Source organism: Epinephelus fuscoguttatus, linkage group LG17, assembly GCF_011397635.1.
Source record: "Epinephelus fuscoguttatus linkage group LG17, E.fuscoguttatus.final_Chr_v1".
In the NCBI taxonomy this organism is placed as follows: domain Eukaryota; kingdom Metazoa; phylum Chordata; class Actinopteri; order Perciformes; family Serranidae; genus Epinephelus; species Epinephelus fuscoguttatus.
Window position 1 is genome coordinate 17,959,967 of NC_064768.1, and position 19,666 is coordinate 17,979,632.

General features: G+C 40.6%; 1 protein-coding gene across 1 annotated transcript; it reads left to right on the top strand.

Moving 5' to 3' along the window:
- The first annotated feature begins 101 nt into the window (after positions 1-101).
- On the top strand, positions 102-14,818 carry prrt1 (proline-rich transmembrane protein 1). The gene is made up of 4 exons (XM_049602357.1): positions 102-550; positions 5,375-5,712; positions 9,207-9,398; positions 12,485-14,818. The coding sequence occupies exons 1-4, from the start codon at positions 532-534 to the stop codon at positions 12,659-12,661; spliced, it is 726 nt and encodes a 241-aa protein (XP_049458314.1). The 5' UTR covers positions 102-531; the 3' UTR covers positions 12,662-14,818.
- Positions 14,819-19,666: the final 4,848 nt, after the last annotated feature.

Here is a 19,666-nt window from a genome sequence, read left to right on the forward strand (position 1 = left end):
AGTCCAAATGTTTTATTGCATGCTTCACAACCTCCTGGCTGCTCTGACATCCTCCTGAAGGAAGAATCTGCCAAGTGAGGACAACATGCGTGAGAGAGAGGGGGGGGAACTGAGGTGCTGAAATGTCACGCAAGGAAAGAAATGTCTTTGTTGAGCAGTGATGGGATGCTCCTGCACGGTGCATGTGCAGCTTTAACAGTCCGGACTGTCGCTTTAAGACAACGATAGCTTTGTGTCTGATTAATTCAATGTACGGCGACGCGTTAGTGGAGAAACCTTATCAGACTCCAGCCGCACACAGAGGGAGACAGAGGAGAGGAGGAGCGCTGCGAGAGAATTGGCTTCACTTACAATAAAAAAAAAAACCCACTTGAAATTATTATTATAATAAAATCGTGGGTGTTTTTAAGATGAAGACATCTTGAGGATGGGTTGCTCGGAGTAGAAGTCTGCATTATCGCGCACAAAAGGAGGGATTTTTTTTCCACCAGCTGCTTGGAGTAAAAATATATCACAGGAGGAGGACAGAATATGTCGTCGGAAAAACACGGTGAGGTGTTTTAATTATATTAAATGTGGCGCATTGAAGCCTAACTGCCAGCCCACTACTTCTTAACCAACATTGAGATGTGAGGATTCTTTTTTTTATTTAAATGGACATGGTTTTGTTTGATGCATATCAGACAGAGGGGATCTTCTCCCCCAGCTCCACCTCTTGTCAACATCTCCATCCGCTATTTATCTTCACAGCGCTGCTTCCATAGGATGATGCACCGCTGTGTGGGTGCAGCCTGGGGGGAGAAAAAGCACCACAGGGCCTCTTGTTACATCCATGGTGCTCAATAGAGAGTTTAAAGTGTCATTATCAGACTTTATGTGTTTATATTTGCATCTCAAATCGGTTATTTTATTCCCTTTCTGCAGGACTTCCTGTGCTATTTTACATCAGCAGGCCACTTTACAGTGTATTATGGGGTTATTGTGATTTTTCCTCCCTTTCTCTGTGTGTCTCATTATCATCATTACGCACAGGCCTACGTACATCTCTCCTGACTATTATAGACATCAGTGTGGGTGTCCTCTTGCGCGTGCACGCCGCCGCCTGCGCGTGTTTAATAGCTTTAATTAATAATAATCCTTAATGTCTGGTGCACTAAAACAAAAATATTTTGTCTCATTTCTTTTAGGATGTGAAAGCACCAACTACAGATGGAGCTCAAACAGACGCTTTATGATAATAAAGGATAAAGATCACAATGATGCATTTGCCATTGACACTGTAAAGGAGACTGCAGTTTGGGTTTACTGTCTGCTGTGTTAATCAACCCTGTGTGGCCCGTAATAATCCATCACAGCTGCTAATAAAAGAACAACAGCAGGCCTACAGTATCATGTTATTTATGAGGATGCAGAACACTCACCAGTTTAAATACAGTACAGATGTGATACCTTGCAGATGTCTGAGTGGAAATGATGAGTAAAGGTCAGTATTATGTATTTGGAATAATATTCTTTCAGTTGTCGTGGTTCAACCTGCTGCTTTCATCTAATGGGTTAGAAAACCAGCTGTATTTCTTACTGTCCCTTAAAAGATCCTTGGCACCCTAATTTAAAGAGACAGTTCAGCCCAAAATCAAAAATACATATTTTACCTCTTACCTGTAGTGCTATCTATCAGTCTAGATTGTTTTGGTGTGAGTTGCTGAGTGTTGGAGATATCAGCCGTAGAAATGTCTGCCCTCTCTTGAATATAATGGAACTAGATGGCACTCGGCTTGTGGTGCTCAAAGTGCCAAAAAAAATACAAATAAAAAACTGAACAGCAATGTCTCTTTCCAGAAATCACGACCTGGTTATTCAAGATAATCCACAGACCTTGTTGTGAGCAGTTTCATGTAGGAACTATTTTCTTTCTACCGAATTACACCTGCCAACTGTATCACTGCTCAAAAGGAGGCGTGCGTCTACTCATGGACAGTGCAAGATGTAAACATTAATGGCGTCCTCCTCGGCTGAGCTGTAACCTTAGCTAGCTCAGTGGTGCTAAGTGAGCCAGCAGTAGAGGCACACCTACTTCTGCGCGGTGATATGGTTGGCGGGTGTAGTTCTGTTGAAAGAAAATAGTTCCTACATGAAACTGCTCACCAACACTCAGCAACTCACACCAAAACAATCTAGATTGATAAATAGCTCTACAGGTACAAAGGAAAGTATGTATTTTTGATTATAGGATGAACTGTCCCTTTAGGGCCCTCTGAGTCAAACCTGGTCCACAGTGGGCTATGGCTGTCAAACACAGGAGCACATAATGACATAACTTTTCAGTTTCACTACTGAAATCTAGAACTGGATGGTAAATGTTGATCTTCATTTCAAAATAATCACATAAAAGTGTTACAATTTGATATCAATATTGGAATTATAACAGCTCAAACTTTGTTTAGAAACTAGCGATTCACAAATAGTTATTAACATCTAATGTGTTATAACATTGCAGCTAGAACTGGATCAATATAGTGCTTATTAGCCCACTTCTTAAGATATTAAGATAGCAGAAATTGAATCTGTGCATATACCTCAGTATAATTTTAGTGAAAGCACTAAACACACTAACACTACATATACCTCTTTGAATTACCTCTAAAAACATACAATAGAGTTGTTTTACTTTGATTGATGACGCCTGATATTTGTATGTGAATAATAATAGCCTCCATCCATCCATTCATTCATTTCAGCTCTGGCAGCTAAGTGGCAGCTCACACCTACAACTTTTTTGTGAATTGTGATACTTTTTCTTTATTACTGGAAGTACCTGCTGCATCACCTGCTCTATCTTAAGTGCTGTGTCTGACAGAGGCATACTTTAGGCAAATATTTAACAGTACAACTTTGAAGATTACACTTTTATCAATAGTCAGGATTTCTGAAAAACAATGCCTCCACAGTGGACCAAAAAGCCAGCAGTCTTGATAAATTCAAGTCGTAGGGGGCTACGTTTAACAACAATAAATCTGTCAGATAACCTTTTTTACAAACTCTCACTCAACACCTGGAGTATCATCTAAGTCTCAGATATCTAGTCGTATGCTCAGTACTTCCCTAACACATGCATTGTCACTACTACCTTACTCTTTACAACACTTAAGCATAGGCATCGCAGGCAACTACTGGCTTGTGCATAAGGCTGTTTTACACTGAAGTGTTTTAAATATTACTGTTTTAGAGAAAATGCATTTGAGTTTGGAAGTTAGTAGGAAAACGACTGGATAAATGAGAGTTAAATTAGACTGCACGGGTTGTGTTTGTGAACAAATGTTTTGATTTAGTTCTGTGGTTGTCAATGCGGCCCCCTTTAACGTAATTCATCAAGATTCCTAATTTACCACGGAGGCATGTGAGAAAAACAATGTTCTTCATGAATTCGGCATAGGGTGTGAGTCATTGATAAACACATTACCATTTGGGGGTTAAATTATCTTAAAAGTCTGGGTAAAGCAAAAATAAATATGTATTACGAGAAAAATATGTTACCACCATATGTCCACCAAAGATGGACGGCACATCTCCACTTACCCCCACTGTACAGAAGTGAAGCTAAAATATCGCAGATATGGCCACTGCCATCTTGCTCTGGTGACATCATTCAGTCTACACAGTAGCGATCTCCGTGTTATCAAATTTCCCGCCCATACACCCATCCAACCATTTGCGAGCAGCATCACTGAATGCGAGCCCACGGATTGGCTCACACAGTTGTCAATCATGTTGTAAAATCCCCGTTTTATTGCATTAAATATCTAATTTACACCGAACTCATAAGATAATCACGTGATACACTACCTTAAATAACAGAAACCATCTTTGAGTAAAATTTATTTGATTTGTATTTTGAGTTTTTAGTTTGGCCCACAACCCATCCGCTAACATGGAGAAGGTTGGCTTTATGACCAGTACTGCAGCCGGCCACTGGGGGTGATTAAGAAGTTTTGGCTTCACTTTTGGGGAGCTGTCATGTCGTCCAGTTTTATATACAGTCTATGGTTACAACAAAAAAAAATGTGTTATTAACCACCCAGTCAAATTTGGATGAGTTAAAAAAATCGCCAAGTGTATGAAATAAGGTTTCAAAATCGTGAAAAAAAGCAGCGTTCTCTCCTGCTCTTAGACATTGAGGAGAGTGATTATATAGTGGGGGAGGCGGGGGGGGGGGGGTGTCAAGATGGCTCCAGTGCGTCATGGAGCCATGGTTTCAGACCCACCCGAAAAATCCTGGACACAAAACTGTTCAACGGTCTACGATCTAACTCATAAATAGTTCCCAGTCTTTTCAGATACAGGTATACAACAGGTATTTTCTAACATGTATAATGTGTTCAGAGATAAATCATTGATTTTATTGACTTGACTTTAAAGCCAATGTTTCAGACATGTTACTGTGTCATGTTACCTATTTTTGAACTGTTAATCCACCGCTTCCTAGCTACTTTCTTCTCTTAAATTGGAGAAACCCCAACATGTGTTTTTGTCTCTCATGTTTGCCAAGCTGCCCGTCACGCCCCATCATGCCCTTTTAAAGGTGTCCCTTCCCTCGTGTTTGCTCCCCTTCCCCTCTTGTCTGTTTCTGGTCCACTTCCTGCTTGTGACAGAGTCAGGGACTGTTATGTAAAGCCGGTCCCCGAGCACAAGTCGTCATCCCTCATCACTCAGCTGCTCCGCTCTCTCTCCCGACTGCCTCCTGCTCTCCCTCCTCTGTCCCATCAAATCCTTACTCCTCCATCCTCACCTCCATCTATCTCCATCTTCTCGTCCTCCTCCCTCCTCATGTCCCTGTCAAACCGGATTACCTCGGCCACTTCCCTGCTATGAAAACACGACACCCCCCATCAGTCATTTTCAATGTTAAACAAACACAAAGGGAGCAGAGGTGTGAGCATGAAATGTTCAAGAGATGCTTCAGACAGATCATCAGATGAAATTCTCCATCTCAGAAATGCCACGTCTTTAACCGCTAATAAACATTGTTTTTGAAGGCAGACGGAGAGAAAGGCATTTCTTTTCTGTGGAGGTGAAAATGTCAATCACTGTCATCATTAGCACAGAGACTGCACAGGTTTTCTTTCTTTGCGGAGGCTGTTTGAAGTCGTGCTGAGGAGCTGTGGTCTGTGTAATTGTTTCTCCCTCTCTTCAGCAGCAAGATAAGACATATTACATTGAACACGCGGACAAACGTGTAGCAGCACTCGAGTTAGATAACATGCCCTCTCTCTTACATCTGTTTCTTTTATTGTTCTTCCTCTGCCTATTCTATTTGTGATTCCTCTCCTACCTGCTCTGTTCTTATCTTCCCTCCCTCTCCTTCCTCCTCTCTCAGGTCTCGATGACTCTGGCCGTCAGACCATGCAGCCTCCTCCATACCTCCCAGGCCCTCAAGACCCAAACATGCCCCAACATCCCACCATGCAGCCTGCACCAGGCACCCAACCTAATTACCCTCCTCCGCCTCCTCCTCCGGGCTCAGAGGGATATCTCCAAGAAACCCAGTTCCAGTGCGCCCCGCTGGGACCGCAGGGGGCCCCGCAGGGTTACACGGTCCAGACCCAGGCCCCTGGGGGCACCATGCCTCATCCACCTGTAGGATACCTCCACCCAGGCTACCCGCTTCAGCTGCAGCCCTGCACGGCTTACGTACCCGTCTACCCCATGGCGTCGGTGAGTCAGAGACAAGCAGAGATGCTTTTAAAGATTTCACACACATCAGGCTGCTGCAGAGTCACACCAGTCTGTTCAATATATTGTACGATTCTTTCTACCTCATATCACGAGTTATGGTTCTCATGTTTTCCATCCTACACTCTTTATTTTACGGCTCCATTACTTTCCTACTAAATTACTGGGAAGGTTCTTTGGAAACAAGTAATGTGGTACTAATTCTAGCTAAAATACAGACAGTGTTCTGTTAATTCAGTCGATTGTGTTGAATTTGTGATAAATGTTGATTTCCGGATGAATTTCCTTAATTACCTTGAAAAGATCCATTGTTACCAGTTAAATGGTGTCTCTATTTTCCCTTTAAGTAGAACACAATTAGCATGTTGTTACATATCAATCATTTGTATGTTTGGCAGCATCCAGAGACCCAGACTACTGAAAATGTATGCAACAGTGTCTGTAACAGCTAACTTAGCTGATGTGGATTTTATTTAGTTATTTGGTTTATTGTGGACAGACAGATACACAAGCATGCAGTCAAATATTTACTGAATACACTAATTCTACCTGCATTATCAATGCATTTACGCTAAGCTAAGTTTTAGTCCGTAAAACATTTTTGTTTCATGGTACTAGGCTTTTACGTTATTCTAAATGTTACTTGCTTAATTGTAGTTTTCTGGCTGGTATCAGATAACAGGAAAGGCTAACTTCATTTGTATTACACATTTTAAACAAAAAAAAATTGAGAGGCGGAAGATTTTTTGCATTATGAGAATAAAGTCAAAAGTCGAGAATAAAATTGAAATTTGGAGGATAAAGTTGCACGTTCGGTATTAGTGCTGAGCATAAGCAAAAAAATAAATCAGAGGAGGTTTTTTTTGCACTTTGAGAATAAAGTTGAAATATCAAGAACAGAGTTGAAATGCCACATGTCGAGAGCAAGGTTAAAGCCAGACTTTTGAGAATGAATAAAACTACTAGTGTTAGCACTCATAGCTGCCTTTAAAAATGCCTGTGAAATTGTGAATCAGTTTTAGTAACAGGGAAATTATTTCTCTTTTAGCGCATCAACACTGTATGGTTTTAAGTATTGGGATTTGATGAACCTTGATGAGATTGTGCTGAATACTGCATCAGTTCGGAAGAGGAACGATGGGCATTGATAGTTACACCTGCGTACAATACAGAGAGGATATGTATCACAAGACACGATTTGATAGACTAGAGGAGTTGACTTTATTCTTGACATTTAGACTTTATTAGCCAAAATATAAATAAATAAATAAAATCTTTTCTCATCTGATTTACTTTTTGTTGTGGCTGGCAGTAATACTGAGCAAGCTGGTACTGAATATTAATATGACATCAGAAAGAAGTTGGACTGACATCAAATTTTGGTTGAAATGAAAATCGGGTTGATGATATTTTAAATGTCGAACGTCGTTATAATTTCATGTTGTATGAACATTAACATTATGACGTTTTGGAGACTTTAGGTTTCTGTCTCCATACCTCAGGACTAAATGTCATTATTCTCCATCAAGATGACGTTAGTACAAGACCATTGGAGGACATTAGATTTTGGTTATTTAAATCAACTTAAAACCAACAAACTATCAGCATAATCTGTCATCAGTATTTGACGCATTAGACGTACTAACATTGAATTTTGGTCACATGACGTCACAACATAAATTCAACCAAATGTCTAACAATGTTGATGGACAGTTGGGAAGTTGACTTTATTCTGGACACTTTGACTTTATTTCGAAATGCAAAACAAACAAAAAAAATCTTCCTTAAAACATCTCCACTGAGACTAAAAACAACAAACTCTGACATAAATGACATTTGCTTACTAGAACTTTAAGCATGTTGAATGAAGTTGCATCAGTAACTTTCATAAGGATAAATAATGTCCTCAAGATCAGTGGTTTCCAACCTGGGGGTCAGGACATCCGTCAGGTCACCTGATAAATCTGAGGGGGCCACGAAATGATTAACATCACAGGAAAGAAGAAAAACCACTGCTGCTACACAAAATAGTGTTAATTTTTTTTTTTACTTTTTAAAATGTTTATGCTTTTGCTTATGCTTTTTAACCCTCTGGAGTCCACGGACTCCCATGACCGATTTAAGATGACGTAACAGCAAGACACAGTCTCGCTGAGTCTCCATTTCAACTTGAATCGAAAGTGCAAACTTCAAACTATATTTCAATTTTAAATTGTGTTGATAGGCCAAGTAAAACCAGACTTATGATAAATAATTTAAGCCACGCTTTTTTGTGAATATTGTCGTCACATTTGGTGCGTGATTGGTGCAGGAACAAATGGTAAAAACAGGCTATTCTAAGGAAAGTAATCACAAGCAGAAAGTGCTTGCAAGCAACAAAGAAAAAAACTTGACACCCCCTTTCCTATTGGTGGTGTTCTTTGTGTGAGTTTAGGTCCAATGTGTTAATACAGTATGTCAAGATGAAAAAAATAACTGTAAAGTCACATAGGTGGGGTTGTGCTGAAAAAAAATGACACCAAACAAGGCAAGGTAAACCGTTTTTTAAGGTGAAATTTAAAGATAAAATCAAAAGTAGTCAAAAACGGCCAGTAATACCCTTGAAAGTTTTATCTCTCTTTAAAAACTATTAAAATGAGACCATTTGGGGTGTCTCAGTGGCATCCGGCTTAAAGCACTGAACCACAAACTGCACAGACCCCAATTCACATCCTTTGTTGCATGTCATCTCTCTACCCGCTAATTTCCTGTCATCTCTCTGCTGTTGGCTATCTATTAGAGGCACAACATCCCCCAAACAACAACAAAAAAATTACATCATTTGAGACGGGGACATCAGTCTTTGCCTGACAGTTATGAAGCCTGAGATGAGGGGATCTGAAAAGGCATTCCTTTGGTATAAAAACAGGTTGTGAACCAGTGCCCAAGATCCTTTGCACTGTTAATTTATTCATTCATTTTGTACAATACTTTTGAAATACAGCTGCACATATTTACACAGTAGATAAAACCATTCACACTATCCCCTGAAGTAAACTGAAAGTGGTGAAATTAGGCCCCAAATTGTGACTCATCAGCCAACTGAAAATGCTTTTGTGCAACCACAAGTCTTACCACTACTTAATGCACTGATCTGAGAAGAGCTGGGTTTAATCTTCTTCACTTTACTGGACTCTTTAATAAAACTAAATATTTAATGACTCGTTTAATATATAATTTATGTATGTGTGCATACATTTTTGTGGACAGGAGCTTGAGTAGAAAATTCGGCACCGTAGCTGCAATCTCACAAATTAATCATAAGACAATTCAGGCCACACTGCTGATAAAGCTTAGACATGCACGAGACTCATGCAGCTGTCCTCCTCTTTGACTGTGTCACCTTGTTCTTGTGTCTTTTGAGTGGAAAGTGCTTTGTAAGCGGCTCTAAAGTGCTGGTACTTACTCTCTCTGTCTTCTTCTCTCCCTCTGCTCAGGGTCAACCCTACATGCCCGCAGCAGGAGGCCACCCAGGGATCCCACCGGGCCAGATTCATCCCATGCAAATGCCACCCAGCATCACCCTAATGGACCGCCGACCGCCACACGACTACCTGCCCATCGCTGTGCTCACCACCGTCTGCTGCTTCTGGCCAACAGGCATCATTGCGATCATCAAAGCAGTGCAGGTTAAATGCCACTTTATCGCATCTTTAATCTTTGTGGATTGTTAACATAATGTTGCCTTCACCAGGGAGACTTTGTCATGTAAATGCATAAAGTCGTTTTAGCCTTCGTTTTATTTCCAGACGTGTATTTGCCTTTAAGAGTGACACTCTGAGGTACTATAAGTCACACTTATTTTAGTCACATTTAGATTTAGTTTTTATGGAAAAACCTCCATAGCTCCAGGGATGGCAGTGTCATTCGGTGTACCACTTCCAGACGGAAATATCTCAGCAACATTTCATGGCAATCTGATAGATTGCCATGAAATGTTGTACAGACAATAAGGGTCCCCAGAGAATGAATCCGACTAACTTTGGTGAGCCGCTGACGAGATGAAACATGTTCTCATCAGCCTTAGCTAAATTAGCGAATATTATCATGCTAATATGCTAAACTAAAGCCCTATTCAGACGGGATTAGTTTAACAAGGAGACGTTGGGTAAAGTAATTATTACCAGGGATTTTAGTCCCATCTGAATGCGCCATGTCTGTAATCATTACGGATAATGTCAGTAAAAATTACGGCGACTTTTACCTTCTGTAAAACGGTGTGGAGAAAATACCTCGGGTAATATTAATCCTGTGTGAACGCGATCCTCTGTAAAAATGTATGTAAATATTTCGTCACATCACGTTTACAACTACTTCTCCGCATTTTTTTGATGATGGAGGCGCTTGAAGAAGCATTCGGTGTTTTCTGCAGTCGTGATAGTGGACATTCTTCTAATGATCGCATAGCCCTACATGGGAGACCAGTCAAAAAGGTCAAAAGCACTTTTCGGAGCCACGAGACTTCTGGTTGTGTTAGGTAGGCCTAATATAAATCCATATTGCTAATCGTTGTGTGCACACAATCCTGATCATGGGGAATATTTCATGTAAACGTAACACATACAGGAAGTAATGTAGCATGCACATGCCAACAGGGAGGTGACGCCAGGGCACAAACCAAGTTACGACTCCCATCTCTGGTAGAATTATGGGAGATTTCTTGTCCCATGTGAATCAGACATTTATATTACAGACATCCTGTGGTAAACTTACTTTAGTCCACATCCCCATGTAAAACTAATCCTGTCAGAATAGTAATTCATCATTATCATTCTAAAGACAATAAGCCTCTCTGAGTGAAGGCCAGTATTTTGGGAGATCTGATTTACCCAGCGGATATCCAAGCTAAGCCTTTTCTTTAAAGCGTCGGCCATTTTCATATGACAGCTAAATCTTTTAAAAAGCTAACCCTAAATTGTCAGACGAAAGCCACTGGATCCCATGACTGCATTTCAGTAGTCCATTACATGGACTACAAACTGAAACCAGAATGCTTTTAGTACCAAAATCTTGTCCTGTTGCCTACAGATTCTGAACAGATTCTGCATACATATGCAGATATCTGTTTGTAGAGATAAGCCAAATACATCAAGTTATTATTATCAATGTGAGCACGTTAGCATGCTGACATTAGCATTTAGCTTAAAGCACTGCCAAAGGCCCACCCTAATACCACCTTACAGAGCCACCGACTCATGAATGTTCAAAGAGACCTAGATACAGGGTTGGATGCAGGACCCTGTTCATTACAATGAAAGTTGCTCAGTAGTGCATGACGCCAAAAACATTCAATTGTCACATATAGAATTACATGGATGATTGGCACTGCTTCTGCATCATTGGGCCCATAGAGCAGGCGCATTAGAGACTCCCACCAGCCAAGCCGGCTACTTACGGCTTAGTACTCTGCTAACTTGAAATAAAATTATTTCATTGTCTTTTAGACTTTCCAAATGTTATCAGACCGAATCGATGAAATTCTGATAGGGAAACGATGCTGAAAAAAATGTGTCTACTGATTTACAGACTTCTATTTTGCCACGTAATTCAATAGAAAAAAGTCTTTTTTGGGCACATAGCATCACATGACAGATGTCTGGACACTAGGAAAAATGGCTTCAAAGTTTGGTGCACTTCCTGGGGGCCTGGCATGACTGTAGCCATTAAAGAGGACGCCACTTTTTTGTTTGTTTGTTTTTCTGTTCTTCCTTAGAGCCTAGTAACCATAAAAATTTCAGTTATTTCAGTTGTTCCACCATCTGCCATTTTCACAACTGGGGATACTAGCTGCAAAGAACTTACAGTGATACTCATCAGTGACTGGAGATAGCTACCAACAAGAATGCTATCCTCTTCCTGTTATGGTTGCACAATGGTTGACTCACTTCCTTTGTGCCATAAACTGAGCCTTCACTTTCCCAGGAGATCATACCCAGTCGCAGACAGAACTGCACAGTGAAAGCAAGGCTTACAGAGAACCACTGTAAACACTGATAGTGGCATTAATCTATAGGAATTATACGTTAAAGCAAAAAAAATGATCTATTTCTACTTTAATATGTATGTTATCAAAACTTTTAAACTTCACAGCCAGTGGCAAGGGGAAATTGCCAACGCACATGTCTGGATTTATGTAACACATTTAAGGAGACTTTATCTTGGGTCAGTGCACCACCATTACACCTACAGTTCATACTCTCATCTATATGACCTCTGCATTAAAAGGCAGCGTTTGCTCTTTTACAAGCCATTTACTGATGCTATTTAACACACAAGTTAAGTTGAGCATGATGCAAGGAATGTAAAGGCTCAGTCTGGTGGCTCTCATACTTCATGATGCCCATTGTTTGCCTCTGTAGTGGCAGACTGCACTGACCAACATGCACACAACAGACCACATTACGTAACTGCATCATTGTCGGTGCAACGGGATAGAATGGATTTTTTCCTCTGGGCCTGCTCAGCTGGCTTTGAGTTAAGTTGAGCTGACAAGGCATGGACCCACCGGTCTGAGCTGTATATGTTGTTATGGTGTGTTAATGCTGTGTGGAGTGGCCTCCTTCTGCACATTCAGGCTGTGCTGCAGTGAAATCGATCCATTCATGGTGTTTCAGACTCTTTCCTGCTCCCACTCGTGCATCTTCTCATTACATAACATGTTTTCTAATTTCTCCTCTCTCCCACACACCCATCCCCTCCCTCCTGCATCACTTAGGTGCGCACGGCGATAGCCAGAGGGGACATGGTGACGGCGGAAATAGCCTCCCGCGAGGCACGCAACTTCTCCTTCATCAGCCTGGCTGTTGGCATCGCCTCCATTGTGTTGTGCACCATCCTTACCGTGGTAGTCATCATCGCCTCGCAGCACCACGACGACGACTGGGAGCCATAACTCCACGCAGTGTCAAGACAGATGGGAAATCATGGCATATATTAGCTAGCTAACCACTCTCAATCGTTTTGGAGGAAATAGGAGCGATGAGAATGCAAACTGCTACTGCATTGCTGGACCTCTGTGTACAGCTACACACACACACACACACACACACACACACACCATCAAACACACGACCAAAAAACACCAATCACAGCTGATGTTTAAACACCAAATGCAAGCAGCTGTCAAATGAGGCCCAGTATTGCTGTTAGCACAGCAACTGCTTAATATTTACACTCAGATATGAGCTGCAAAAGGGAAACAAAGCTCCCTGTATTAACAATTCATTTGACGCTGATTAATTTATACAGATGATGTAGTTAGATGAGAGGATAGGTTACTGTGTGTTCCAGTTTTAAATATTCCAGCAACTAAATTAAATGGGCCCACGCAGAGTTACTTTTAGGATAGTTAAATGCACATTTTAGTCGTATAGGTACAAGTATACGTGTTTTATTCTTTAAAAACAAAAAAAGTGCCATGTTGAAACGGTGTTGATTTACAGAGTAGTATTATTGCTGACACAGTCCAATAAGAGACTGTCAAACTGATTGAAAGTGTTAGAGGGAGTGATCAATACACATTTAACACACCAAATGGAGACTGGACTGACAGAGTGTCTGATGTAACCAAACAGTATTTATTTGAGATTGGTTGTTCATATGCTATGTGGACATTTTAGCTGAATGAGATGGTACATAACTTGAGAATTACATGTTTGTTGATTTATTTAAAAACCTGTTATTTATTAAGTTATTCAATATCTACCCATGCATCGATTTGTCTGTTATAATTTAAAGTATATCACTAGTTTGTTGCAGCTATCTGACACTTTGAAATTGGCTTAAATTTGATATCTGATGATGACGCACTTTGTAGTAACCAGTCAAGCTGCTTACATTAATAGTTCTTATAGTGCATGATAAATATAAATTTTAAGCTCATGGGCGTCTAGTGCAATAATAGCTTGTCTCCCGGCTGTCGGTGGGAATATTTCCTGACATGTCTATAAGTGTGTGGTACAGTATTTTCCAAACAAAACAAGAAAAGGAGACAATTTAGATAAGTATTTGAATCTTAGGTTTGCAAATATTGTTTTTCGCAAGTATTTTAGAAGTGTATTGGCCTATTTTGTGTTGCACATCTCTTAACTATTTAATCTCTCAGACACTGTGTGTGAAACTTTAGTGCAACTTTATGAGGCAACATAACCCTGCATGTCATCCTCAATTTGTTTCCATTCGTCTCAGATATCGAGGCTAGACGTGCGGCTGTGAGCTCCTATAATGTTGTTTCACTGTTGTAACACAATAAGTCGGGGTTCAACACATATGAGTATGGTCTCCATAATGTAGCAGCAGGTGTGCTGTTGTTTGTAAGCGCCAACATGGCCGTATAGCGTTACTGTATGAACTATTATGTGAGGTATTATGGGAGGAACTGGACATGAATGTTTTCCAAAAGGAGAGAGAGAGAGAATATTAATGCCTATACTGTATTGTAGCACTTTCCGCTCTATGAAGTCTTTCCTCTGGTCTCTTTCCTCTCTCTCTGTTTGTCTTTCTCCTGTCCACATGAGTTATTGGACCTATTAATATTTCCCCTCTGCGCCCCCCTTTTTCCTCTGTTGGTTCCTATGATGATGCTATTTTTAAAAGAAATATACAGAGAAAATTAAATTATTAAATTATGTTTGTTGACGATGAACACAAATAGAAGAAGTATAAATACAGTTTATTCTGTAGTTTATATATTATTGTTCTTATTATTAATATTATTACTGGTATTGCATTGCATTTGATTATCACTAATGTATAGTCTTAAGTACATCTGGGCATGTATTTATCAAATGTCTGAAGCTCCACTTAATAGAGAGGCACAGTCCCCCATGTGAACAATTTAGGAGATTATTTTTCTAGTCAAGAACGTTGCAGTTTGTTGTAAAACTGTGTAGTTTAGCGTGAAACCGCACACAAATCTGGTGGTATCTTATCGGATGTGTTTTATCCAGCAACAACTGGTCTTTTTGTCAGCCAGAAAGCAAAAGAACGACCAAAACCTGTTTCTCGTAGGAGTGCATCCTGGCACGAAACACACAGGCCTCGTAGCTTTAGCGAGAGAGGAAATATGACGTCACCTACGTATTTTCACAGTCTTATACTACCACAGTTATATGACAAACTCTTGACTTGCAAAACTTTCTTTTAAATGGACAAACATCATATGAAAAATTATTTGTCTCTCCCCATTGACTACCCAACAAGTTTATTCTAAAATAAGGTCCCATGGTTGTCCACGGGAAGGCAAGGGACTTTGCCTCTCTATAAATCTCCCAAGAGCCAACTCAGTAGTGAAAAGGTTTTAAAAAGATATTTATCAAGTGATGTCCTCCGATAGAGTGGTGCTGGAATGAGTCCAAATGAATGAGTCAGAATTTTAGCACTCCTGGTTCCCGCCAATGGGTTTTTGGTTAGATGGCTGAAAAGATGTCTGTGGTTAACACAAGCATAACAGACTTTGACATTTTGTTCTGGGACATACAATACGTCAGTAAATACCCCACACTCATAAATTCTGAACTTTTCATGTGATTTAAAAAAGACAGTTACTAACAAGTGGCTAAATGAGACTACAGAATGTCATCAGCCTCGTCCATGTGAACAAAACATCTAAGTCTCATAAATGTGTGCAACAGAGCTTATTTTCTGCAATGATTGAAAAGCCAATGGAAAAATCCCATCGACTTTTGTTGAGGCAACCAGGGTCGAGCTACCTTTTGGGTCATGGTTACCATGTTTAAGAAAAGAATCCATATGAATATCCCCCCTACTCTGGCATTCACAACCTCGTTAGTGTAAATTTTCTGAGAGCTCTAACTTCACGACTTTCTATGTCATAAACACGACGTCATGAGTTCCATTTGAACGCAGCATATGTCTCAGAAGGTGTGTGATCACTTCTGTTTCTGCTGTTAATCCATTTAACTATTTTAATTTAAGTAATAAGAATACATAGCTGTCATTCTTGAAGCAATAGTTTGACTTTTTGGGAAACATACTTACTCATTTTCTCGCAGAAAGTTCGATGAACAGATCGATAGCACTCGTCTGTGCATTAAATATGAAGCTGCAGCCAGGAGATGTTAGCTTGGCGTAGCAACAGCGTCACCTCTAAAATGTTGTTGATACACTTCAGTCCATCGACCTCCTCAACAAACTCTGGGCAAGAAAGTGTGACTAAGCTTCCCAAAATGTCAAACTGTGTTTTTTAAGTTAGTGACTTACAGCTGTTTGATAAATACAGGCCCTGTCCTTACATGATTGACTTAGTGATATTTCAGTGTTAAAAGAGCAAAAGAAGCACAGTCTTGTTTAGTATTATTATTGTACAGAGGGCTCTGGCAGTGAGTGTGTGTCTACTGAATAGAGTCACTAGCATATCTAGTTTATACAGCGCTAGGCTTCATCTCCCTGTGTGCTCTCCGAAGGGGCTCTTCTGTGCTCGGCAACATACAGCTGTTTACCACACAGCTGGGAGATGTGTTCTTCATTTTCATTTGTTTTGTTTAGTTTTTGAGCTTGTAAATGCGACGGGTTGCTTGTTTAAAAGAGCCAAAAATTACCTGTGTACATGTGGTTCTCTTGGGGTTTATTATTCTAATTGCGTTCATGGCTGTGTTGCACATGCGTTGGTTGTTTCTGACTTCAGTTGTTTGAGTAATGAATAAAAGAATCATTTTTGGGTTGTGAGCGATATTTTGGCGGAGGTGGCGTCATATTCTTTGGGTCTGTTTTTTCCCTCCTGGTGTCTCTCCATCCTCTCCGTGTCTCTCCATCTTCTGTGTCTCTGTGGCCTTTCCTCTCTCCCCTCATCACTAAGGTGCTATTTATAGCTGCCCCGGTTTTCTCCCTCTCCGTCTCTCATTTTCCTCCCTCTGTCAGAACATGAACTACAGTATTGCTCACTATCTTCTCTTGTATCACATTGTGTTTTACAGCTGATTATTTTTCAACATTGTGGTGGCGATTGTTTTTTACGAACCCAATGCTAGCATTGTGGGACAACAATGTCGGTCTGCCAGTTGGTCGGCCCATCACTTTGGCCCTGACAAAAATATCTCAACAACAGTCGGATGGATTGCCATGAAATTTTGTACAGACAACATTAACAAATCATCACCGTTGAGGCTGATGTGGGGAACTTGTTAGCAAACAACCCATTTGCAAGAATAAATGTTGGCATTGTACATTTCTGCAAACCATGGAAACGTTATGTGTGGTTAGGTTTAGGCACAAAAACCACTTGATTATAGTGAGGAAAACATCATGTTCTGCCTTAAAGTACCGTTTCGATGGCACGATTCACGCTGAAAACATAGTGAAGTCTTGGTAAAAAGAACAATTGCTTTTGATGGCACTATCCCTGGAGAAAACACAGTGATGTCTAGGTCAAAATAAACCAACCAGTTTGTGGCACTATCGCCAGAGGAAACCCAGTGATGTCTCAGTAAAAAAAGTACAACTTGCACTATCCTCACTGGAAACACGTCTCTGTAAAAAACAACTGGTTTTCATGGTACTATCCTGGCTGAAAACGCAATGACGGGTCGCTTATACCCCACCCTTTGGGAGCCCAATGGGGCGAACAACACTTCACCACTGACCCAAATCAACCACATAAGACACCTTTAAAACAATCAAATCCATGGGATATGGATGTAAGATAAAGAGAGGACATACAAAAAAGACATTAGAGTATCAGGCTGAGAGGCAGTAAGACCAGCAGTCCCCACACTAGAGACGTCTCTCTGTTGCTGCTAGTGGCATAGGAGCACCTCCTTTCCAGGCAAGATGCACCCTGCAAAGCAATGCGCCTCGTGAGGCAATGCAGCACACCTGGGAAAAGCTACAGGACAGGGAAAAGGGACAGCATCACAGGAACACATACAGTCATAACAACTTGCTCAAAAGCTGCTGGAAATGCTGCAATGACTTACTGTTGTTTGTTGGTCTTGAACAGTGTGGCAGGCATCTCGCCTCGAGGTGACTCAATGCTCAATCCCCCACCTCCAGACGACAAAATTAGCTCATATACTACATCACTTTAGAAACATCGATATGCTATGCATGGAACATACGAATGTAATATAACTGTGGTTTGCAGAAACAGTTAATACCAATATTTTTCTTCAGGTAACTGGGCTTTTATGGCCACCTGAGGAATGTTAGTCTACTATTCATTTTATCTCTGTTTTAGTCTCCTCCAACTCCTTAGGGAAATATCTGGCTCTTTTAGCTGCTAAATGCTGTGATATAGAGTATAGAGGGTTTTTTAGGGCAGGTGAAAATGCACCAAAACAGTAATGTTGTGGGCTGACAGCTTAACAATGAGCTGAAACTCTGTAAAGCACTGTAAAGCTGAGGAGGCCGCAGAATCAGGTTAGAAAATTTTGTAGGTTCATCACTATCATATTGTTTTATACACTTGAAGTCATATCCGTGAAAAGGTATGGCCTCAAACATTCCAGCCAATGGAAAAGAAGTGTGAGTGAGAAACTAAAGGTGGGAGCTGAGCCAGTCTGTGTGTGCAGGATCACAGATGGCCATTTAGCCTCCTGAGGACAGCCAGCGTCTCTGAGATCGTTTAACTTGGCCTCACGCTGCATGCCTCTCTCCTCCATCACACAATCCCAGCTTCCCCCAGGTCAGCCATGCCGGCTGTCTCGCTGTGTGTGTTTGTGTCATCCTGCAGCTCTCTCGCTGGGCTGTCATCTCAGCCACAGCACCAGGACTGATGGGTAATGGCTGGTAATATGTGAGAAACACAGCATCCTGCACACACATGGATAACTAATCCACCTACACACATAAATCCAAAGGTGTGAGAACACAAACACAAACACAAACACGCTCGGTTCTGTTCTGTTGCTGCTGACATTTGAGGTAATATAGCCGAGAAACTAAAGTCAATGATTCGTGTTAACCGTCTTTCAGCATCATTACACAGCTGCATCAAGGGGAATCTCTTTCTTTCCCTTCATGCTTCCATTGTCTTTGTCTACACATCACATGTCAATCCTCCAAGCAGTGGTGGAACATGTATTAAGTAAAAGAACCAACTCCATTACAAGTCCTACATTCAAACCTCGGTGATGAAATTTAAAGGGACAGTTCACCCCAAAATCAAAACACATATTTTTCCTCTTCCCTGTAGTGCTATTTATCAGTCTAGATTGTTTTGGTGTGAGTTGTTTAATTTTGGAGATATCGGTTTGCCTTAACAGAACCAGCTCGCACTGAGCTTGTGGTGCTCTAAACGCCGAAAAATACATTTGAAAAACCCAACAACAGCTAAACTACTCCTGCCAACTGTATCACTATGCAGAAGGAAGCATACAACATGACAGCACAAGATGTAAACATTAATGGCATCCTCCTCGCCATCAGTTGGTGGGTGTAGTTCAGTAGGAAGAAAATAGTTCCTCCATTTTATCTTGAGTAACCAGGTCGTGATTTCTGGAAAGAGACATTGCTGTTCAGTTTTTTATTTGTATTTTTTTGGCACTTTGAGCACCAAAAGCTGAGTGCCATCTAGTTCAATTATATTCAAGAGATGGCAGACATCTCTACGCCAATATCTCCAACACTCAGCAACTCACACCAAAATAATCTAGATTGATAAAAGCACTTTTTATCCTTAAAATATATATTATTTTTTACATTGTGGTATTTCTTATTTTACTGGACTAAAATAAGTGAATACTTCTTCTACCCCTGTCAAACTCTCACTTACATAAAGAAAGGAGGTGTCAAAATGTACTTAAGAGTATCAAAAGTAAAAGTACTATGGCTCCTGTCACTAAAGGAGTAGCATCCAACCTTAGGTATTGCTATGTCCTAAAGGTTACACAATAAATTTGAGGGCTCGTGAGATAATTAATGGTGTTGGAATGCAAAAGGA